Below are 23,852 nucleotides of genomic sequence, written 5' to 3' on the forward strand. Positions count from 1 at the left end.
CACAATCGTATCCAGAAAATTGCCCATATCCGTTACGATACTCGTTTGGTCCAACTACTTGGTACAGCTCTACCACACACCATATCATCGTGTGACTCCGAGTTCACTTCGATATGATGGTTATATGATATAATTATTTGCGATTCCACCACCATTCACAGATAATTCCTTTTACAGACACCAAAAGATCCCACCTTGTCGAACGAACAAATGATCTGTCGCCATCCATCAAATTGTACTGAAATGGCCTGTTTCCATCTCAGCTGTTGTGATTTGTCTTTTACAGTATGACTTTACTCGCATAGAAGCTGTGGATGGAAAGGTGGTATATGTGTGAGGAGAGTGAGGAAGTGTGCATGACATTCAGTGTGGTTATTACATGACCTTTATCAAAGGCCTGATTTTGAGAGTGTATTGCCATGCTTATCAGTTATGTGAATATGCTTGTGTATACAGCCGTCGACATAAGAATTATCCCAATTTCAACTGAGTGTATCTGCATAGTGCATCCTAATCAAAGGAGTGGATGTTGTCCTTTGAGTCAGCCTCCTCTCCAGATGGCAGCTGGCTGTGCAGTGCTGTACTGTCCAAGCCCACCTTGATCATCAGGGAGGTATTTCATGTGCAGGTGGCTCTTTGTTCCCACTGCTTCGTGTTCCTGCGGGAGGTGATGGAATATTCAAATAGGCAGTCGAGACAAGTCCTTGTCGCTGGGAATTTGTGCCTTTGAAAGATGTCAGAATGGACAGTAGTCAGGGCAACACTGTGCTGAGTGGCTGTTCTGAGTGGTACTGTGTTCTGTCCTCCCATCTCTATGCAGGTGACATCCTGCTGAATGTGAACGGGCTGGACCTGACGGGTGTGACGCGGGGCGAGGCTGTTGCCAACCTAAAGAACACCACCTCCCCTGTGGTGCTCAAGGTCCTGGAGATGAGGCCTCCAGAGGAAATCCAGCCAGAGTGCCCCTCGCCCCCCTGCCTCTCACCCTCGCCCACTGACAGCACCAAGCAGAGCCTCGCCACGCTGCCACACACCGATGACTACTCCCCATTGTGGGTGTCATGGCTGCAGTTGCCCAGGTGAGTTGCAGAACCCCACCAGGTAGCCTTCTCTTATATCATTCTCTCTCTCTCCTCCCTTCTCTGAAGAATGCTAATTATACACATTTCACTCCAAGGTTTAGAACTCAGTCTGAACACGGTGGTACTGTTGCCCAGACACCAATAGCCACTTGTTTGGCATATTTTGTAGCCTTGTTTGACAGACCAACATACAGTGCCTTCAGAAAGTTTTCGTACCCCTTGACTTATTCCACAGTGTGTTGTGTTACAGCCTGAATAAAACATTTATTCGATTTTTCTCACCCATCTTACACACAAGACCCCATAATGAAAAAAATGAAATGTTTTTTTGAAATGTTAGCAAATGTATTGAAAATTAAATAAAGAAATGTGTTCACTCCCCTTTGCTATGACACTCTAAATTGAGCTCAGGTGCATCCAATTACAACTTGATTGGAGTCCACCTGTGGCCGATTCAATAGTTTGGACATAATTTAGAAAGAAACACACCGGTCTATATAAAGGTCCCACAGTTGACAGTGCATGTCAGGATGCCCTGGTGACAGTTAGTATCAAGGCACAAGGCGAGACCCAGATGCAGACACAGGAGGCAGATGGTTGGAGTCTTACAGTGTTTATTAATCCAAAGGTGTCGGTAAGAGAATGGTTGTGGACAGGCAAAAAGGTCAAAACCAGATCAGAGTCCAGGAGGTACAGAGTGGCAGACAGGCTCGTGGTCAAGGCAGGCAGAATGGTCAGGCAGGCGGGTACAAAGTACAGAAACAGGCAAGGATCAAAACCCGGAGGTCTAGAAAAAGGAGAATGCAAAAAGCAGGACAACGGAAAAAATGGGGGGAAAATAAGTGACACCTGGAGGGGGTGGAGACAATAATGAAGACAGGTGAAACAGATCAGGCTGTGACAGGTAGCCAAGGCCCTGACAATAAAATAGGTGATGAGTGTTGTGTATTTTGACATTGAGAAAGCTTACGATACCATGTGTAGGGTAGGGTTGTTCATCAAGTTGAGTGCGTTGGGGGATGTCTGTTCGATCGAGTCATACAGGTGAGGGTGGGGGTTTGAATTGTCAATGGGGCTGTGGACAATGGTACTCCTCAGGGAAGTGTGGTTAGTCCGGTGTTGTTCACCCTGATGATATGGCATATTTAAGGAGGTGGGACAGGGAGTGGCATTGTGTACCGATGATGGGGCTATATGGAAGAGAGTTGGGAATGTGAAATATTTGATGAGGAAGATGCAAAAAGCTATGGGAGTTGTGGAAGATTGGTCTCTAACATGGGGGTTTAGGATGTCTGTGTCCAGGTTGTGCTTTATGGTGTATTCTAAGAGGAAGGATAAAGATGTTAGGCTGCAAATATACATATGGAGGTAGGGTGTCTGCGTTTAAGTACTTAGGTATGTGGTTTGATGAGGCTTACGTAGAAGAGACATGTTGAGCATAATGAAATGAAGTGTAGAATGGTGCTGAACCTCATGAGGGCAGTGGCAGGATATGATTTGGGGTCAGATAGACAAACACTGTTGTATGTACTGTATGTACCACGCATTGATCAGGTAATTTTTGGATTATATATAATGTATATAGATCGGCAGCCAAAACGGTACTACGGTGCCTGGAAAGGATACAGTCAAGGGCCCTGAGTTTGTGTGTAGGTGCTTTCAGGATGACACCTGTTGAGGCATTGCAGGTGGATAGTGGGGAACTGCTACTGAGGATAAGGCGGGACAAACTTGATTTAGCATACTGGGAGAGGTTGAAAGGGAGTTCAGAAGGATATTCCGCGGTCACGGGAATGCTGGGTGCGAGGACAAGCAGATGATGTACAGGTGGACAAATCGGGAAGAGGGTGGATCGAATATGGACAGGGGGAGAGCGAGATAGGCCTGACAATTGTGTTGGGGAACGTTCCTCCGTGGCTGTTTCCGTAACCAAGCGTAGATGTGGACATGATTGAGGGCAGGAGAGAATGGGGTGTGGACGTGAGACGGTGTGTGGAGAGATATATAGATTCAGTTGTATTTGTTTCTAAGGATATATACAGATGGTTCAAAAGAGCCAATCAGTGGTAGGGATGTATATCAGTGCCGTTTCAGATGAGGGAGGACACTTTTTTTTCCCATGAGAATGGCCTTATTTCTATTACAGCATGTTGGATGACTGTCATTCATATCCCATTCACCCAGTTAAATGTAACATTGATAGGTTTAGGCTACTACATGATACTCAAATGTTCCCTATACCCATCATGAGGTTGCTACAACCTAGTCTATGAATGAACGTTTACAACGTAGGTGCACACAGGTCGGAGAGACACATTTGGGTGTAATCATTAGTCCAACAGTTGCAAACGAGAGTTTCTATTGGACAAGTTCAGTTATGTTTATCCCCGTTTTGTTCCGTTAGCTTCTGTTTAAGACCATTTTTTTTCAACAGAATCGGTGGAGTGAGTACACCCCTGATCACGTGTAAACACAGTTCATTTTCATAGCAGCCATGTTGTATTCCTTCTCGCATCTACGTTATATGCTCAACTCCTTTCACCTCTTCCAGTTGCTTGTGGACTTCAATGCCCAAGATAACAGCTGTATGTGACAATGCGAAGAAACCTTTCCAAGCCAAACTGCTACACACAGCCTACATACTGTAGTTGTCACTATATTACCTAAATCAGGGTTGGGGAGAAACGGATGACATGTCATCCGTTACATGTAAGGGATTACAAAACTGTAATCCGTTACAAGCTAAAATATTGTTATCAGATTAGATACTTTTGAAAAATTAGATGAGTACTTCAAGGATTACTTTTAAATTAAGAAATGCGAGCTAAGTCTTTGACACTTCTCTGTTTCTCAATGACATTCAAATCGGCATTGAAAAAAGGCGCACATCTAAATTTGTTCAACGTGAGTGAGTCTGACCATAAATCAGAGACCGCTATAATGACACAACGAATGTGTTTGATGGATCTCAGGAAATGAGCAGGAATAGGCTTTTGTAGCCTACAGTCCAAGCTATGTCTAGCAATGGTGCGACTGCTGTCAGCACCCCAAAGACTATCCAACTTGAATAAACGCTTGGAGGTAAGGATGACACCGATGGTGTAGTCTACGGCAATACGGATATCCTTTATTATTGATATCTACATAGCGCATTGATGTGAATCTCACATTTAGCTATTTGCGCCTTACGGATTGTGGTTATTATGGATAGCTGTCCACAAATCTAAATTTGTATTTGAACCCAATAAGGGTTGAATTCAATAAGTGTAAGCTGCCTATCAATCATTGTTTTTGAAACCAGTGGACAGCCAGTGAAAAATGTGCTCTTGCAACAGCTGCATAGTGCAGATCCCAGCCTATTGAATAAAAGTGAGCCTTTTATTGCTCAATCTAATCCATGTAGATTAAAAAACATAATCCATAGGCCTAATAGACATGCTCAAACACACACTTTTGATAGACTTAAAAGGGGCAATCTGTAGTTGCTACATCCATTTTCGGATGTATATATTGCTGTGTCTGTGACTATCATTAAATGTGAAGACTGTTATTTTATCAAATCAATGTGTAATTATTATTACGTGATTAAACTAATCATGTAAACTATAATTAACTGGGAAGTTAGGGCACCACGGGAAAATGTCTAGAGTCTATTTCCCAAATCGACTCTTCAGACATTTTCATATCTTATCGAGTACAGTCTGTATTAATGTATTATTACCTCATCTGTTCTCATTACTGAACATCACAAACCCTTGGATATCTGCACAAATCCTAGCCTAAATCATGAATCAGCGATATACAAATTGGCTTAATTATTTATCCCATTGAGCACGTCTGGGACCTGTTGTATCAGAGGGTGAGGGCTAAGGCCATTCCCCCAGAAATGTCTGGGAACTTGCAGGTGCCTTGGTGGAAGAGTGGGGTAACATCTGGCAAATCTGGTGCAGTCCACGAGGAGGAGATGCACTGCAGTACCTAATGCAGCTGGTGGCCACACCAGATACTGACTGTTTTGACCCCCCCCCCCTTTGTTCATGGACACATTATTCAATTTCTGTTAGTCACATGTCTGTGGAACTTGATCAGTTTATGTCTCAGTTGTTGAATATTATGTTCATACAAATATTTAAGCATGTTAAGTTTGTTGAAAATAAAGGCAGTTGACAGTGAGGATGTTTCTTTTTTGCTGAGTATATATATGTATGTGTGTGTGTATATATATATCCATTGATTCTTTAGTATAACTTGTAAATAAATGCCTCATGAGCTTAGTTGAACTGTCACACTCCATGAGAACCCAAAATATGAGCTTGTCTTTTACCAATGTTTGTAAACACTGTAAATGTAAACAAACACTGTACAGCCTCATAACATGGTTAAAACAATAATGTTGATATCATGGATGGTCAGTCCTTGCATCCATAGCTCTGTCTATTAATCTGAGAGTGGTTACATTTCTCCAGGCCCATCCCTCATATTTTTACCAAAACAGAGGCTGGGCAACCATTTTGTTATTGTTTCATCTGTGGATTTGCCCTTTAAACAGCTGCATATTCTCAAGCTATCAAAGTGTCACCAACAATAAGGTAAACAATAGGCCTATAGCAAATGCAGCATATGACATTCATTTTTCACATGTAAATAGCACTTTTCAGTAGTCACCCCTCTCACCCCCCTTTAAGATTTAGATGCACTATTGTAAAGTGACTGTTCTACTGGATGTCATAAGGTGAATGCACCAATTTGTAAGTCGCTCTGGATAAGAGCGTCTGCTAAATGACTTAAATGTAAATGTAAATGTAGTGCTCAAAGCATGCCATTCCACAAGCGCAGCATTTATTTTTCAACTCGAATCAATGAGTCCAATCAGTCCTCCATGACAACAAAATCATAAACAGAGTAGGGCTGGCTAATAAATCCTTAGTTTTGGGATCATGCTCAGGTAAAACAATTTGTCAAGTCTATACTTCCATATTTCCAAGTCCTATTCTTGAAGATCAAGGGGTATAAAATGTATTGGAATTCTGGTAGACTTTGGTTTTTAATGTAAAGATATAATTGAATCATATTATTATATGTAGTAGAAAGCGATGGGTTAGAAGAAGCCTACTTAACCAACCTGTAAAGTAAAATTTAACATGCATATTTAACATGTAGCTATGTAAACTTTAACATTGATTTATCCTGCAATAGATGTAATTTAATTGGTAACATACATTCTTCTAATGCCTCTTAAAAGGGAAAGTAATCTAAAAGTAACTGAATAATCAGATTACCTTACGGAGTTTGGGTAATCCAAAAGTTACATTACTGATGTCAAATTGTCAGGTAACTAGTAACTAACGGATTACATTTAGAAAGTAACCTACCCAACCGTGCCTAAATTAATGTAATTGTCAGCAAAGCTAATAGAGCTAACACGTTAGTAAACCCGCTACAATCATGCAGTAACGTTAGTGTACAGTCAGTAAGCAGTTACACTGGCGGGCCCCGGTGGCAATAAATGAGCAAAACCAAAAGCTTACCTTGACTTGGAATAGTTCCATTGTTGTGTTGGATAGTCACAACCAGCTAGCTAACATAGCTGGGTGTTTTAGTAGGATAAACTAGATACTTATCAAATGCAGCTAAGTCTCCATTTCTCTTGCTTCTCCTTCGTTTAGGAAGAAATTAATTTGTTCAAAAGTGTTCAACTATTTTCTTTCTCTTTGAGTCAACTACTCACCCCATTTCATGCACTGCAGTGCTAGCTAGCTGTAGCTTATGCTTTCAGTACTCGATTAATTCTGTGATACTTTGATTGGGTGGACATGTCAGTTCATGGTGCAAGAGCTCTGATAGGTTTGAGGACGTCCTCCGGAAGTTACTGTGCAGGTCTATGAAATGTGGTGAGGACCATGAGCCTCCTAGGTTTTGTATTGAAGTCAATGTACCCAGAGGAGGACGGAAGCTAGATGTCCTCCGGGTTCACCATGGTGCTACCCTTCAGAGTGCTGTTGAGGCTACTGTAGACCTTAGCAAAATAGTGTTTTGATCAGTTAGTTGGTGATGTAATTATATTTAGTATAGTTTTATCTAGGATAACTTTTTAAATGTTTTAAAATTTAAAAATGTATGAAATTCACTGAGGAGGATGGTCCCTCCCCTTCCTACTCTGAGGAGCCTCCACTGGTGTATATCCCAGATTTAAATGTTAGATTATGTAAGAGGTTAAATGATTATATGTCAGTGTATGCGGCTGAGTTGATGGCCATGATTATAGGTTTGAGATGGGTGGATGAGGTGAAACCACTCAGTGTTGATCTGCTCTGATTCGGCTGCAGTGTTGAGTAGTAGTGTTACGGCGGGCAGACCGGATAGGGGAGACTTGTTTGTGGAAGTGATGGTGCTGTTAATGGGATTGGAGAGGATGGGAGTGGTGGTAAGCTTTTGCTGGGTTCAAGCCCATGTGGGTGTGGAGAGTAATGAGAACGCTGATGTGGTGGCTAAGAGCGCTGTGAGGAGAGAGGGGGTAGATATTCAGGTCACACTGGGATGTAGGAGAGAGGAAGTTGTGTGGAGTAAGACTACGGTTTAAGCACACAGTTTTGAATGCCACTTTGTGGATGATAGGGATACCTGAAATACGGCTGTGTGATGAGGGTTTAGTGGAGGAAACGGTGGAGCATGTGTTTATATTTCTATTTGTATGACGTAGATAGGGAGAGTGTGTGAAAGGGTTAGAGAGGCTGGGCGGGGTTAGGGTTTAGATGGTGTAGTGGGAGGAGAGAAGTGGTGTCTAGGGCTATATTTTACTTTCTTAGAGGAACAGGGCTAATGAAGATAATTTTATGTAGGTAGGCCGTCACTGGCCTCACACTCCAGTACAGAAGATGGCGGTGTATGTACCTAAAAAGTAACTAACCAAATCCCAAAGGTGAAGTGCACGTCAGAGCAGAAACTATACTATGAAGTCCAAGGAACTGTCTGTATACAGTGGGGCAAAAAAGTATTTAGTCAGCCACCAATTGTGCAAGTTCTCCCACTTAAAAATATGAGAGAGGCCTGTAATTTTCATCATAGGTACACTTCAACTATGACAGGCAAAATGACAGGGAAAAAAATCCAGAAAATCACATTGTAGGATTTTTATTGCAAATTATGGTGGAAATGTGGATTAAGTCAAGGGGTATGAATACTTTCTGAAGGCACTGCACTTGATGAGCTGATCAACATGGCTTGTTATTTGAGTGAGGGCCTCAATGAAAAGCACAGGCCAACAACTAAGAGAGGGTACAGAGATCTCAGGATGTACAGGCTACATTACAAGGCCGATATGGGAGAGAAGGGAAGATGGAGGTTGATGACAGAATGATGAATAGACACTACTGTATACATCATCAGGCCTTATCTCCATGGCCTTCACTGTCTCTTGCTCATCCTCACATCCCAGTCTCAGACATTGGTCACTGACACTCTCATCCTGTCTCCCCCTCCCTCCCTTTCTTTCTCCTCATGCTCTTTTAAGCAGCTTAGGGTATTAATAACCCCCTCCAATCACTCTCTTTTGGACAGAGGTCAGACTGGCAGAGTGAGGGGTATTCCCGTCTCATCAGATCTGCCACTGCTGGTATAAAAGTGCTCTTACTGTAAAAAAAATGTATAAAATACAGGAGTAGCTAAAACTCCATTTCTCCCCAACCAGCAAAATGTATAAGAAAAGGGAAAACTAACTAGTGAATCACCCTGGGAATTCAGTCCAGACGGGCAACGGTTCTAACAGGATTTAAATGCAATTTTCACTCACCCCTGGGCAGTGTGAGAGACTGATACTAAAATCGCTCCCTTCTCAGCGCTGTATTTTCACAGCTCTGCCTTACTTGTGGGGAAAAATAATTTCCCCATTCTCATTGGACGACAGCCAAGCAGTTGTTTTTTCTGACAGACTTCCACTGGACTCTGCAATCTCACTGCTGCATACAGTATGTGCACATAGTAATGGCTGGGCACACGTTTGGATGCTGGCGGCAGTCTAGAGATTTCCTAAGCTCCGTTTTTGTCCTTTACAGGCACCTGTACTGCTGCAAAGATATTGTGCTGCGCCGGAGCGCCTCTGGCAGCCTAGGCTTCAGCATCGTGGGGGGGCAGGAGGAGGTCAACTGCAATCAGTCCTTCTTCATCCGCTCCATCGTGGAGGGCACGCCAGCCTACAACGATGGCAGGATACGGTACGGACTACTAAACCTAGAATACACACTGGCCAAAGAACCTATATAACTGGCTAATGCCTGTCTGCTGATTCTTCTATTTGTCTGTGACTAATTATATGCAGTATTGGTCTAATCATTACAGTAGTCTTGTATTTACACACAAGTGTTGCTCTATGAGTCCATCTCTGCATTAACCCCTCTTCCTCTCTCTCGCTCTGTGTGTGTGTAGGTGTGGGGACATTCTGCTGGAGGTGAACGGAAAGAGTACGTGGGGGATGACCCACACAGCCCTGGTGCGTCTACTGAAGGAGCTGCGGGGCAGAATCACCCTGACCATCGTATCCTGGCCAGGCAGCCTGCTGTAGCCCTGCTGCAGTCGCAGAGCCATGGGGAGGGGCCAACACTGACCAAGAATGTGGGTGGAGCTTTAGACTGGCTTATAATGCTGACCCGTACCTTATGGGATGGGCTTACACTAGTGATGTAGCTATGGAAGGCGGACCTTAGAACCCTGACTCCTGATGGACAGCTGAGACTTTGGGGAGTTCAGAGGGGGCCAATCAACCATGTGACAGGAGTTTGACCAACCCCCCCCCCCCGAGACACTGAGCTGCGAGGATGTGGATCTGTGGCCCCACCCCTGGTGGGTGGGTGGATGGGGAAACATTAGTTCTATGTTAGAGTATGCATTTAATTGGACTCGCATTTCTTTACTGTAACTGTTGGATGTGAAAAAAAAAAAAAATACTGATTCAAGTACCGTTTCTCTTTCTTTTCACGTTTGTTTGATGGCCTTTGAATATATTCTTCGTTATGTTTGTACTGACAGTGGCTTTAATGTTCATCTGTTGAGACTGAGGACACATTGCCAAGTAGTCGTCTGTGTTGAGATGTTTTCAGAAGCTGTTGCTAAATTATCAAACCACAGGCAAAAAAAGTAGAGTAAAAAATAAAGTAAAAATGTGTTCATAATCTGTTAAAAGTAATATTAAGGTAAAATTGTGGAGGCCTTACTGATTTTCCTACTTTTGAGAAGAAAAAAAACAAACTGACTTGGTTTCTGTGTGTGTTTCCGTGGATGAGTCTGGTCTAGGACCATCGAACACAGTTCTGTCTCACGCGTCAGCCTACGTAGTATATCTGATGGTACCTTTGGTAAAATAATCAATAAAGTCATTTGAAAAGGACACTTGTCAGAGCGTCGGCAAGGGTTGGGGTTCACGTGAAATGACCTGGGATAAGATATTTAACACAGCTCACTCAAATTTGAACAGTCAACTGAGGTCCAGTCAGCTCCTTTATCCAAACAGATCTCTTAAATTCAATAAAACAAAACACGTCTCTCAGATGAGTCAAAATATACAAGTTGTATACAACGTATACATAAAACAATGCTTTGGGTTTTTCACCTTCAAAGTGAACTGAAATATATTAGAGGAGCAGTCCAGTGTCTGATATGTTAAACAGAATGCCCGAGGGTCACAGCGGGTCCCCTTATTGACTGGTGAGAGGGACAGAGAATCACTCTGTGGGCTCTGATTGGTTCTCCTGGTCAGCAGAGAGTTCCTGGCTGGGCTCCTTGTCCTCTCTGCTCCTCTTGACCTTCTTGTGTTTGTGTCTTCGATGACTGTCCCCTTCCTCACTCTCATGTCTCCTCCTGCTGCTACTGTTAACACACAGACAATCACTGGTTACTTACACAGTCTACATGAACATGCCGGTGTCTACTGTGTGTTAAGAGTGTGGATGTGTGCTGTACCTGCTTGAGGACTTGTGTCTCCCCTCCTCTTTGTCTCTGTGTCTCTTCTCTCGGTGTCTCTCTTCTTTCTCTCGGCTGGATCTCTCGTGGTGGTGGCGGTCATATCCTCTCTCCCCATAGTCCCTGTGCCGGTGCCGATCCTCCTCACTGCAATAACAACTCACTGGTCAATAACCACAAACACTGCTTCCTCACTGAAACATTGAGCCTTCTTATTGGACAATGGACACCACAGTGGCAAAAAAACAGTGATAAGCCAGGGAACATGATTCTATTGGTCCATTTTCTCTGCTCTCTCCGCATGTGTTGCAGGGTTGTTTCTATAGAAAGGCTGGGCCCAGGCGATACCAGCACCTTTACTCAAAGCTCTGTTTGGCTTTAGTTTAATAGCATGGTGTGGTACAGCCTTTGAACACAAAGCCCACCCATGTCCTCCTGTGACCTTTAGATGAAAGCAACAGCAGCCTCCCCCCTATCCTCTGGACTCAAAAACAGCTCTATTATTTACTGGAGGACTCCTGGTCCCACAGGGCCATGCTCTTTCACACCATCATTCACTAACTCACACCTTCCCTCCCCTCTCACGACCTCAACAGTGTCTTTGTCACACACACACACACACACACACACACACACACACACACACACACACACACACACTGGGGGTGTTTTTTATGCTGCAGAACTGCAGGTACGACAGTGACAGCAGCTGAAACAGGCATTCACCTCCAGTCTTCTACAGCAGGGGTTAAAAAAAAATATACGTCAAGGACTAGGGCTGGGCGATATACCGCATTTTATTATACAGTACCAGTTAAAAGTTAGGACACCTGCTCATTCCAGGATTTCTCTTTATTTTTATACGTTCTACATTGTAGAATAATCGTGAAAGCATCTAAACTATGAAACACATATGGAATCATGTAGTAACCAAAAAAGGTGTTAAACCAATCAAAATGTTATATTTGAGATTCTTCAAAGTAGCCACTCTTTGCCTTGACAGCTTTACACACTTTTAGCATTCTCTCAACCAGCTTCATGAGGTAGTCACCTGGAATGCATTTCAATTAACAGGTTTGCATTGCTAATAGTTAATTTAGAGGAATTTATTTCCTTCTTAATGCTTTTCTAATCAAATCAAACTTTGTCACAGGCGCCGAATACAACAAGTGTAGAACTAACCGTGAAATGCTTACTTACAAGCCCTTAACAGAGAGGAATAGGCAAAGGATGAATATGTTAGCTAGCTAGCTACATGTAGTAAGAAAACATGTAATGTAACATTAATTAAGGGTCACCTGGAAACACTGACCAACACTTTGCTTCCTACCGTTAATAATTCCTCCCTGGTTTATTCATTCATTGTCATGTCAGACAACAATGTATTCAATGTGTTGCCCACTATAGAATTACAATAATCATTATATTACCAAGATTCCAACAGTTCACCAATTAACTTGGCCTATATTTTTTGCCCATATTATGCTGCGTAGCACAGTGTGTAAATTATAATAAAAGGGCAGGAAATACATAAATTGATGAAAATGTGTTTTGTTTGGAGTTGAATAGAACAGTATAAATTGAGAAAGCCCCCTTGAAATCACTTATAATTTTGTGTTGCCACCCAAGGAAAATGAACTACTCAAACATACACTGCTCAAAAAAAATAAAAAGGGACCACTTAAACAACACAATGTACCTCCAAGTCAATCACACTTCTGTGAAATCCAACTGTCCACTTAGGAAGCAACACTGATTGACAATACATTTCACATGCTGTTGTGCAAATGGAATAGACAACAGGTGGAAATTATAGGCAATTAGCAAGACACCCCCAATAAAGAAGTGGTTCTGCAGGTGGTGACCACAGACCACTTCTCAGTTCCTATGCTTCCTGGCTGATGTTTTGGTCACTTTTGAATGCTGGCGCTGCTTTCACTCTAGTGGTAGCATGAGACGGAGTCTACAACCCACACAAGTGGCTTAGGTAGTGCAGCTCATCCAGGATGGCACATCAATGTGAGCTGTGGCAAGAAGGTTTGTTGTGTCTGTCAACGTGGTGTCCAGAGCATGGAGGCGCTACCAGGAGACAGGCCAGTACATCAGGAGACGTGGAGGAGAACGTAGGAGGGCAACAACCCAGCAGCAGGACCGCTACCTCCGCCTTTGTGCAAGGAGGAGCACTGCCAGAGCCCTGCAAAATGACCTCCAGCAGGCCACAAATGTGCATGTGTCTGCTCAAACGGTCAGAAACAGACTCCATGAGGGTGGTATGAGGGCCCGACGTCCACAGGTGGGGGTTGTGCTTACAGCCCAACACCGTGCAGGACGTTTGGCATTTGCCAGAGAACACCAAGATTGGCAAATTCGCCACCGGTGCCCCCTGCTCTTCACAGATGAAAGCAGGTTCACACTGAGCACATGTGACAGACGTGACAGTCTGGAGACGCCGTGGAGAACGTTCTGCTGCCTGCAACATCCTCCAGCATTACCGTTTTGGCGGTGGGGCAGTCATGGTGTGGGGTGGCATTTCTTTGGGGGGCTGCACAGCCCTCCATGTGCTCGCCAGAGGTAGGCTGACGGCCATTAGGTACCGAGATAAGATCCTCAGACCCCTTGTGAGACCATATGCTGGTGCGGTTGGCCCTGGGTTCTTTCCTAATGCAAGACAATGCCAGACCTCATGTGGCTGGAGTGTGTCAGCAGTTCCTGCAAGAGGAAGGCATTGATGCTATGGACTGGCCCGCCCGTTCCCCAGATCAGAATCCAATTGAGCACATCTGGGACATGATGTCTCCCTCCATCCACCAACGCCACATTGCACCACAGACTGTCCAGGAGTTGGCAGATGCTTTAGTCCAGGTCTGGGAGGAGATCCCTCAGGAGACCATCCGCCACCTCATCAGGAGCATGCCCAGGCGTTGTAGGGAGATCATACAGGCACGTGGAGGCCACACACACTACTGAGCCTCATTTTGACTTGTTTTAAGGACATTACATCAAAGTTGGATCAGCCTGTAGTGTGGTTTTCCACTTTAATTTTGAGTGTGACTCCAAATCCAGACCTCCATGGGTTGATAAATTTGATTTCCATTGATAATTTGTGTGATTTTGTTGTCAGCAAATTCAACTATGTAAAGAAAGTATTATTTAATAAGAATATTTAATTCAAATCTAGGATGTGTTATTTTAGTGTTCCATTAATTCTTTTGAGCTGTGTATTTTAATAACGGAGCATTTTCTATATTCAAATGGACCCACTGCAACTGAATACAGACATTTTACGAGAAGCGAGGACGAAGATAGTATCCCCAATACCAGGATAGTTGAAACATTTCTACCAACGTTTTGTATAGCCACACCTGCAACTACCAGTATAATGGTCCAACATTTTTGGGTTAAATCACATTACCTTACGTTCCAATCTATAGCTAGTAGTGAGGGTGATTAAATCCAAACCAGGAGGTGCGTTGAACAAGGGGAAAGGTTTGCTAACTCTAGCTGACATATTAAATAAATGACTTGCCAGAGAGAGCGAGATAGAGAGCGAGAAAGAATTGGCGAGGGCACTAGAACAGTCTGCAGCACCCTGCCTCATCCTACTAGAATCTGAAGTTAAATGTCTACCGTTTGCTGATGAGCTGGTGCTTCTGTCCCCAACCCAGGGGGGCTGTGAACGATCCGAGAGGCAAGGCAAGAAGGGCGTTCTACCAGAGAGAGAGCGAGCTAAGATTAAAGGACTCATTAAATATTTGGGTACTGGCAGTTATTCTATTACCAGTGGGAGTGCAGACCTGAAGGCCTGTTTACAGTCTTCCACAGTTGTTAGCACTAACACACTTATACCCACTTCACAGAGTCACTGTAACTGTGAATGAATAAGTGAGTGCTTCCTAGTGCAGGTATAATACAGGAACAAATGCATGAGTGAGAATGAGCTGTGTCACTGTAATCCTGGGGAATAACAATGTATTTCCAAATTCAGTCTCCATTAACACTGAACAGATACAAGCCACCTGTGTAGAGGTGTCAGAAAGAGAAAGTGTGTGTAACTTATACATATTGATTACTATTATAAACACTCAGAACACTAATACAATCCCTGTGTGTGTGTGTGTGTGTGTGTTGTCATGCCAGCTGGAGAGAGGACAAACCCAGCCCCTCCATAATGAGCTACAGGGATGAGATCACATTCAGAGGACAAGTGTTCACCAAATGGCAAACCAGCTGCCCAGGGTTGTCTGCACCGGGCAGAAGAGACAGAGAAAATATGCTAGTGAGTGTAAAATGTGAGTGGTCGGTGTCTTTAGGAGGTGAGCCTGACAGTTCTGTGTTGCATTAGCTAGTGTTAACCTAGGTGCTAACTCCAAAACATGCCTGGCTGGTGGTCGTGCCAGAAGCTGGTGCCCAGAGGGCTCTGCCTCAGAGCCTATCAGTGGTGCTAAGTAGAGCCCTTAAAGAGCAGCTTGCAGACAGAACATAGACCACTGACACCACTATGCAACCAGGGTGGCCATAGGCCAGAAGGTATGAGCCTCTGCTGCCAACACACACAAAATATATCACTCATTACTCAAAATCGATACCATCGGCACACCTCCATGTACCAAACATGCATCATGCCATGTGATCAGAATGTGGCGCGGGTGCACACACACTGGAGGCGTGACCACCTTGGGAGGGAGACAGGGAAACAGGAGCTACCCATGGGGACCAGAACAGAACCACAGTGGCTTTAAGAGCAGTTCTGTCTGTTCCAGTGGGTCTGTCACACACATGGCTGGCCCTCCCCGACTTCCTCCTCCCCTCCTGCGGTTACGTTACAGCCTCACAGCCCCTCTTCCCTCATATGACACGAAACACAGCTCTCCCCCATATGATCCTCTGCAGCAGAGTGTTGCGACAGAAAGACACTAGATGATAAACATCACTAGTCACAGCGTGTTTAGGAGGGAGACTGTGTGAATGTGTAGGGATTCTGTCAAGTAGGCACAGTGAGAGGGAGGGTTGGTAAGCTGCACAGTATTATGGGCATGAGAAGGAGTGGGTGAGCAAGAGGCAGGACGTGTGTATCATACTTGGCATTTATCTGAGTTAATATAAATTAATGAGACATCTGGCTACTGGTCAACCCCACTGTGTGCTGTGGAAATGTCGGGTAGGTGAGTAGAGCACTGAAAATGTGAACGTGTGTGGATGGTAGACAGACTATAGGGCAGTAGAGCAGAGCACGTTCAAACAGTGCTCCATCGCTGCACTAAACTCAAAAAATATGTCACTTTCTCTATGGAAGAACGGCGATAGAGTGCCGCCTGAAACAATAGATTGCCTTGTTTGACTTTGAAGGTAGTTGGGCAGCCTCTGCCGCTCTTTCGGCACGGTGCGGGTGAAGCACGTCTGTTTCCCACAGAGTGCCAGAGCAGTTCTTCCACTGGTAACGCATGTTAATATACACACGAGTGTACAAAACATTAGGAACACCTTCCTAATATTGAGTTGCACCCCCTTTCGTCCTCAGAACAGCCTCAATTTGTTGAGCCATGGTCTCTACAAGGTGTCGAAAGCGTTCCACAAGGATGTTGGTCCATGTTGACTCCAATGCTTCCAATAATTATGTCAAGTTGGCTGGATGGATGTCCTTTGGGTGGTGGACCATTCTTGCGTCACTTGAGTGGGTTGAGTCACTGATGTGATCTTCCTGTCTGGGTTGGCGCCCCACCTTGGGTTGTGCCGTGGCGGAGATCTTTGTGGGCTATACTCGGCCTTGTCTCAGGATGATAAGTTGGTGGTTGAAGATATCCCTCTAATGGTGTGGGGGCTGTGCTTTGGCAAAGTGGGTGGGGTTATCTCCTTCCTGTTTGGCCCTGTCCGGGGGTATTATCGGATGGGGCCACAGTGTCTCCTGACCCCTCCTGTCTCAGCCTCCAGTAGTTTATGTGTCGGGGGGCTAGGGTCAGTTTGTTATATCTGGAGTACTCCTCTTATCCAGTGTCCTGTGTGAATTTAAGTATGCTCTCTCTAAATCTCTTTATTTTTCTCTCTCGGAGGACGTGAGCCCTAGGACCATGCCTCAGGACTACCTGGCATGATGACTCCTTGCTGCCCCCAGTCCACCTGGCCGTGCTGCTGCTCCAGTTTCAACTGTTCTGCCTGCGGCTATGGAATCCTGACCTGTTCACCGGATGTGCGACATGTCCCAGACCTATTATTTGACCATGCTGGTCATTTATGAACATTTGAACATCTTGGCCATGTTCTGTTATAATCTCCACCCAGCACAGCCAGAAGAGGACTGGCCACCCCTCATAGCCTGGTTCCTCTCTAGGTTTCGGCCTTTCTAGGGAGTTTTTCCCTAGCCAATGTGCTTCAACACCTACATTGCTTACTGTTTGGGGTTTTAGGCTGGGTTTCTGTACAGCACTTTGAGATATCAGCGGATGTACGAAGGGCTATATAAATACATTTGATTTGATACACTAGGGAAACTGTTGAGCATAAAAAACCCAGCAGCGTTGCAGTTCTTGAGACACTCAAACCGGTCTGCCTGGCACCTACTACCATATCCTGTTCAAAGGCACTTCAATCGTTTGTCAAGCCCAATCACCTTCAGAATGGCACACATACATAATCCATGTCTCAATTGTCTCAAGGCTTAAAAAAAAACTTCTTTAACCGTTTTCCTCCCCTTCATCTACAATGATTGAAGTGGATTTAACAAGTGACATCAATAAGGGATCATAGCTTTCACCTGGATTCACCTGGTCAGTCTATGTTATGGAAATAGCGGATGTTCCTAATGATTTGTACACTTTGTGTATGTTAATTGCATGCAAATAAAGGTTGCTCCTCTACCACACACACAATCATGGCCTCTGATTCTCAGGTGGAGGACTTCTGTAACAGGTCACTGTTATGCCTGAAGTCAACCCAAAACCAACAAGTACGTCTGCTGCAGTGTTGAGAGCAGTTGTATGAAACCAATCGGTACGTCAAGCAAAGCTCTTAACCGTGCCAGCCATAAATTTAGCGTCTGAACTGTGTGCATCTTGCCCTCTGCAGCTCCTTCACTCAGTGAATGTGTTGTGATCTCTCCACATTCCTATTGTTGGCCCCTCTGCACCAGACAGTGTGTCTTAAAATAGTTCTTTCTCAGCTCTATTCCAACAGCTGTAGAGCAGACAACCAGGGGTTTCACCTACTACCTACTACCAAACTCCAACCCGAGTGGCGGAGTCAGTAGACGTCCCCACCCCTGCCTCCACTTTCCTAATAATACCACCTGGCAACCGCTCTAGTCTGAAGGACTGCAGTGTTGCTCTCCTATCTATTCTGTCCTGTTTCCTTCTCTCTCTCTCTCCGCCTGCTGCACATGTGTGTGAGGGGAGGCCAGGCTGGGCTGGCACCTACAGTAGATATGCACCCAGCAGCAACATCCAGTACCACAGCTGGCAGCACTGGATCAGCCTTGGCCTGTCTGCCCAACAGTGGAGTCAATTGAGTGTGTGGTGGGAGGATGAGAGAGAGAGAGGGCCATGTGTGGCCAACGATTTCACGGCTCAGCCGTTGTTGCCCCTAGATGTTGCCACTTCACAACAACAGTTGACCGGGGCAGCTATAGCAGAGCATAAATTTGATGAACTGACTTGTTGGAAAGGTAGCATCCTATGACGGTGCCACTTTGAAAGTCACTGAGCTCTTCAGTAAGGCCATTCTACTGCCAATGTTTGTCTATGAAGAGTGCATGGTGGTGTGCTCGATTTTATACATGTGTCAGCAACGGGTGTCGCTGACATAACCCAATCCACTCATTTGAAGGGGTGTCTACATACTTTTGTATATATAGTGTATTGTATAATAACAACAGTTCATGTTGCATTCTTATTATGTTTTTTCCAAGAGTCTTTCTGGCCATACTAAGATAAAACCTTCATCTACTGCTCAGGTTACCTGTTGACGACCTGGGATGAAGGGTTGTGCTCTCTCTCCCTTTCTCTTTCTTTCTCGTGTCCACGTTCTCTGGTTCGGTCTCTTTCCTTGTGGCGCTCTCGCTCGTTGTCCCGCTGCGCGTAGTACTCCCAGGCCTTGGCACTGTCGAATACCCCGGCCCAGGAGGCTGCTGCGCTACCCGGGGGAGGAGGAGGGTACACACCTGAGGGGAAAAAGCAGGTCAGTCATCTGATTGGAGGAGACAACGTTATATTTTTCCACTACACATGAGTGTTCAGCTTCCCCTCCCCAAAATTACAGACTGACTTATGAGGATAGCTATTGAGCCATTGTATTCAACTTTCTGCAAAGAAAAATCTAAATGACAGCACAATAAATGAACAATGTAACTTCAGAGTGCAGTGCTTCACCAAAACAAATAATCTCTCATAACAGGATTTTTAGAAAGCGCCACAAACATGCTAATCTAACTCAAACAGCATATTTAGGACAGTTGCTGAGGAGGGAAACAGAACAAACCAAAGTTGTGTTAATTGTTAGACTTTTCTGGAGAAAAAAAATCTACATGTTAAAACTTTTTCAGAGCCCTTCTCTTACACCGTACACACAGCTCAAAACGTGTGAGGCTTTGATTAAAACACACCAGTTGAAGGGTCAATTTTCTTCAGAAAGAAATATCCTAATTTTACATGTTCCAAAAATGTCAGCAGAAGCAGGAAATGGTGTGAATGACTGATAGTTGGTTCCTCCAGTGGAATAGCCCACAAATGTCCCATTATATCCCTAAGCTCCAGAGGCATCACTGGCACATGTATTGACCTTCACATCCCTTCCATTAGTGACTTGAAGGTCAAGATAAAATTCCATAATTTGGTGTTTTGTTGATGGTGGTGGAAAACACTGTCTCAGGCAGTGCTCCAGAATCTCCCATAAGTGTTCAATTGGGTTGAGATCTGGTGACTGACCTGGCCATGGCATTTGACTTACATTGTTTATCATCATCATCCTCCTCCTATGTGGAGATAGCCATGTTAGGCAAAACAATGGCCAGCCCAGCATTTATTTACATGACCCTAAGCATGATGGGATGTTAATTGCTTAATCTCAGGAACCACACCTGTGTGGCAGCACCTGCTTTCAATATACTTTGTATCCCTCATTTAATCAAGTGTTTCCATCATTTCGGAAGTTATTTGTACAAACTGCAAGATGTGAATGTGACATCCTCTATAATTTCCACTCTGTACTCTAGGAGGCCTACCTGGAGGGAAGGGGGGGTACGGTGGAGCTGAGCGACCATCATAGCCTCCAGAGCGTCCACTGGTAGGGAGAACATAGAGAACGTCATGCGAGGTCACATCATTCACACACACACACACACACACACAAAACAACTACACAAACCAGAATCGTATAACACTCCGTCCACTCTAGGAGAAACACATTTGTACTCCTGTGTATCTGATTAGAGTTTTCATCCACATCTCTTGATCATACAGCAGTGTATCTATTTTGAACCTGGATGGCCATAACAGCAGAATAATTGCTACAGTATAGTGTTTCATGGAGACGGTAAGAACAGGACTGGGGCCCTTGATGGCTGGAGTAGTGTCCGACGGCCTAGTAGTAGGCCACGTAGTCCTAATGTTCAGCTCAACCCTCTAACCTCTGGTTGACACCACATGTGGCCGAGTAGTGGCTCTCACATTCTACTAAACATATGGAAAACTTCAGGCAAACACACGTCACGGATAAAATGAGAACAAATAACGTCTAACAATTGGACTGAGAGCAGCCAGTCAGCCCGTGGCAGCCAGAACACTCAGCGCAGGAAGTAATCCATTTTAATGGCCGATAAAAGAAAGAAGGCAAATAAACGTATGGAGTTCAAAAAAGAAACAATGAAAAAAGAAAGGAAGGTAAGGGAACGGGTCTGGTAACTTAACGATCAAAGAGCTCTTCCAAATTCAGAGCTCCATTTCCCGCCTGTTTGATGTGACTGGCTCGTTGTCAAGGCGCAGCACTCGCCCGCCAACCAGGGGGGAGGAAGAGGGAGGCAGGGGGGGGGTGTATTACTGATATTGGCAGGATCCACCGCCACAGCCTGGCGACACGCTCGCTTAGTTACAATTTCAATTTTCCACACGGGCCCGAAGGTGAAGAGGGTGAGGCCCGTCTAAGAGGACTGCTTCTCACCAGGTGTGTCCCCAAACATACTGATCTATAAATACTCCCACCTGCTCCCTCTTTTAGGCCTGGCAGGCTTCTCTCTGTGGAATGACTGGAAAATTAGGAACAGTGGTAGAAGGCGGATGGATGAGTCTATTTGTGAATGGATACATGCAGGACGACTTGGCTGTGGCCCTTACAGATGGGGATCATTACTCTTGGCAGTGTTTAATGGTTAATCAGTATACAGGACTTCCCCACACCACTTTGCCTGTAATCACCATTAAAAAAATGTAAAAATTAAACTCAATCTATGCAGGAAATGTAGTGCCTTTAGAGGCAGACTGTCATAGGGGAGTCATTGCAGTACAGAAACAGAGTTGGGAGGCACATTCCTCTGTGGCTGACTGGTCAGGAGGAGGAAATGGGTCAGAGGACCAATTGGGGTTCCATGGCAGTTGGCTCTCAGAAAAGAGAGAGACGTAGGGTGAGTATGTGAGATCAACATAGAGAGGAGTGGTCTTATACTCTTCCTGGGCTGGGCCTAAGGAGGCCCCTGAAATGGGCCTAAGGAGGCCCCTGGGCCTCAAAGTCACTGGCAGAAGAATCAGAGCTCAGGACCATGCCAGTACTACCTGCAGTTCCTAAAATCCCCCTAGGGAAAAATTCAACACAATATTCAAATTCAGGAGTGTGTATGTGTGTGTGCACGCATCAGTATGAGAGAAAGAAGTTTGAAGGTAAAAGAGGAAATTATTAATACATGTGAGTGGAGATAGCTGGAAGAGAGAGACAAGGATTTGGTAGAGAACAGCTGTGAGAGGAACCATCCTGTAAGTGAAAAACTCACCAGAACCAGGCTGGCGGAGAAAGCAGAGCAAGTTGGGTGGAACAGACGGGACAGTCAGAGCAGTGACTGTATGCTAGCAGGATAGTCCCCATCTCCGATCTTCTTTGCGGATAGCGATGTTGGTTTCCATAAGTTGGTCTAATTTAGCATGTATGGTAGGCTTAACCTTTAGCTACCTCTTCCAATTCAAAGGAGCTCAAAAAAAAGTTAATGACAAAATGTTTGTTTTGTGTGACTACAGCTCTAGCGATAAAACGCAAAAATGGAGACACTTTCTAATTGAGCGAGGCGTCAAAGCAGACAACCCACCCGCACTGCTTCGGTTGGGTTATTATAATTCAAAACAATGCATTCTAAAATAAAAATCACACACCTCGCACGCTCTGCTTTGGTGAGTTTAGACCATTAGACTGGAGACTGGTGAGTGGTGATTGAATTCAGACAGACAGATAAAGGAAATTAGGGGAACATTTAATTAGAAGAGAAAGTCAGAAAAACAGGCAGACAGGAAGCAGGATAGACAGACAAAAGAAAGAGGCAAAGAAATTGAAATAACTAAATCCACGTGGGTAGATAAACTAAATAAATAAATCAACAGAATAAAAAAGGCAACGATGCAATTAGGCCATGTAAGAACATCCAGACACAGCCTGAGCCTGCAGCAGAACATGGCCCTGTGGTGATCTAAGTGGTATAAATTCAAGCTGAGTTGTGGGAGTATGCAGAAAGGCTGTGACTTGAGGCTGTTTTGTTAAGGAGAGTGGGAGCAAGGGAATGAGGGAGGGAGGCATTGGATAGTAACTGATAAACAGAAGACTGAAGTCACAAACAGGAGATTACTCTCCTGGTTTAACTGCCTTATTTGGCCACTCCTCCAACTACAAGGTCAGGGATGGAGCACAGTGAAGCAAAACCCGAAAAAGGGTCAAATACGTATTCAAATGTTCTCTCGGTCTGTAGACAGGCATAGGGATTTGATTTGACAAAATCGTGTAGAGCTTAAAAATGGTTTGTTCTCAGTTGCAACACTCACTACATCTTCCACTACCGAGTTCCAGTGAAGATAAATATTAACGCTACAGCATACAATGACATTCTAGACGATTCTGTGCTTCCAACTTTGTGGCAACAGTTTGGGGAAGGCCCAATCCGGTTTCAGCATGACAATGCCCCGTGCCAAAGCGAGGTCCATACAGAAATGGTGTGTCGAGATCGGTGTGAAAGAACTTGACTGGCTTGCACAGCGGCCTGACCTCAACCCCATCGGACACCTTTGGGATGAATTGTAACGCTGACTGCGAGCCAGGCCTGATCGCCCAACATCAGTGTCTGACCTCACTAAAGCGCTTGGGGCTGAATGCAAGTCCCCCCAGCAATGTACCAACATCTAGTGGAAAGGCTTCCCAGAAGAGTGGAGGCTGTTATAGCAGCAAAGTGGGGACCAACTCCATATGGGGCGGCAGGGTAGTGGTTAGAGCGTTGGACTAGTAAACGAAAGGTTGCAAGTTTGAATCCCCGAGCTGACAAGGTACAAATCTGTCATTCTGCCCCTGAACAGGCAGTTAACCCACTGTTCCTAGGCCGTCATTGAAAATAAGAATTTGTTCTTAACTGACTTGCCTAGTAAAATAAAGGTAAAATGTAAAAAAAAAAAAAAATTAATGCCGATGATTTTGGAAGAGATGTTCGACAAGCAGGTGTTCACATAAAAGCTTACCTTGACTTGGAAGAGTTCCAGTGTTGGATAGCCATAGCCAGCTAGGCAACATATAGCATCCCTCTTTATTTGAGCCAGGTGTTTGAGTAGGCTAAACTAACTAGCTGCATTCACTAGCTTAGTAAGTGAAAATATA

General features: G+C 44.6%; 2 protein-coding genes across 9 annotated transcripts in view; one reads left to right on the plus strand and one right to left on the minus strand.

Annotated features, from left to right (window-relative positions):
• Nucleotides 1–10,461, plus strand: part of lnx1 (ligand of numb-protein X 1) — a 77,286-nt gene extending 66,825 nt beyond the window's left edge. For all 4 annotated transcript variants that reach the window (XM_035737200.2, XM_035737199.2, XM_035737203.2 and 1 more), the window contains 3 exons: nt 821–1,079; nt 9,134–9,292; nt 9,504–10,461. In XM_035737200.2, coding sequence (XP_035593093.2) covers nt 821–1,079; nt 9,134–9,292; nt 9,504–9,639 — 554 coding nt within the window. In that variant the 3' untranslated portion in view covers nt 9,640–10,461. The remainder of the gene's footprint in view (nt 1–820; nt 1,080–9,133; nt 9,293–9,503) is intronic.
• Nucleotides 10,462–10,539: 78 nt separating this feature from the next.
• Nucleotides 10,540–23,852, minus strand: part of LOC118359036 (pre-mRNA 3'-end-processing factor FIP1-like) — a 38,768-nt gene continuing 25,455 nt past the window's right edge. For all 5 annotated transcript variants that reach the window (XM_035737205.2, XM_035737207.2, XM_035737204.2 and 2 more), the window contains 4 exons: nt 20,242–20,300; nt 18,981–19,182; nt 11,034–11,180; nt 10,540–10,940 (listed from right to left, as the gene is read on the minus strand). In XM_035737205.2, coding sequence (XP_035593098.1) covers nt 10,796–10,940; nt 11,034–11,180; nt 18,981–19,182; nt 20,242–20,300 — 553 coding nt within the window. In that variant the 3' untranslated portion in view covers nt 10,540–10,795. The remainder of the gene's footprint in view (nt 10,941–11,033; nt 11,181–18,980; nt 19,183–20,241; nt 20,301–23,852) is intronic.

The sequence above is a fragment of the Oncorhynchus keta genome, chromosome 26 (genome assembly GCF_023373465.1).
Source record: "Oncorhynchus keta strain PuntledgeMale-10-30-2019 chromosome 26, Oket_V2, whole genome shotgun sequence".
NCBI lineage: Eukaryota > Metazoa > Chordata > Actinopteri > Salmoniformes > Salmonidae > Oncorhynchus > Oncorhynchus keta.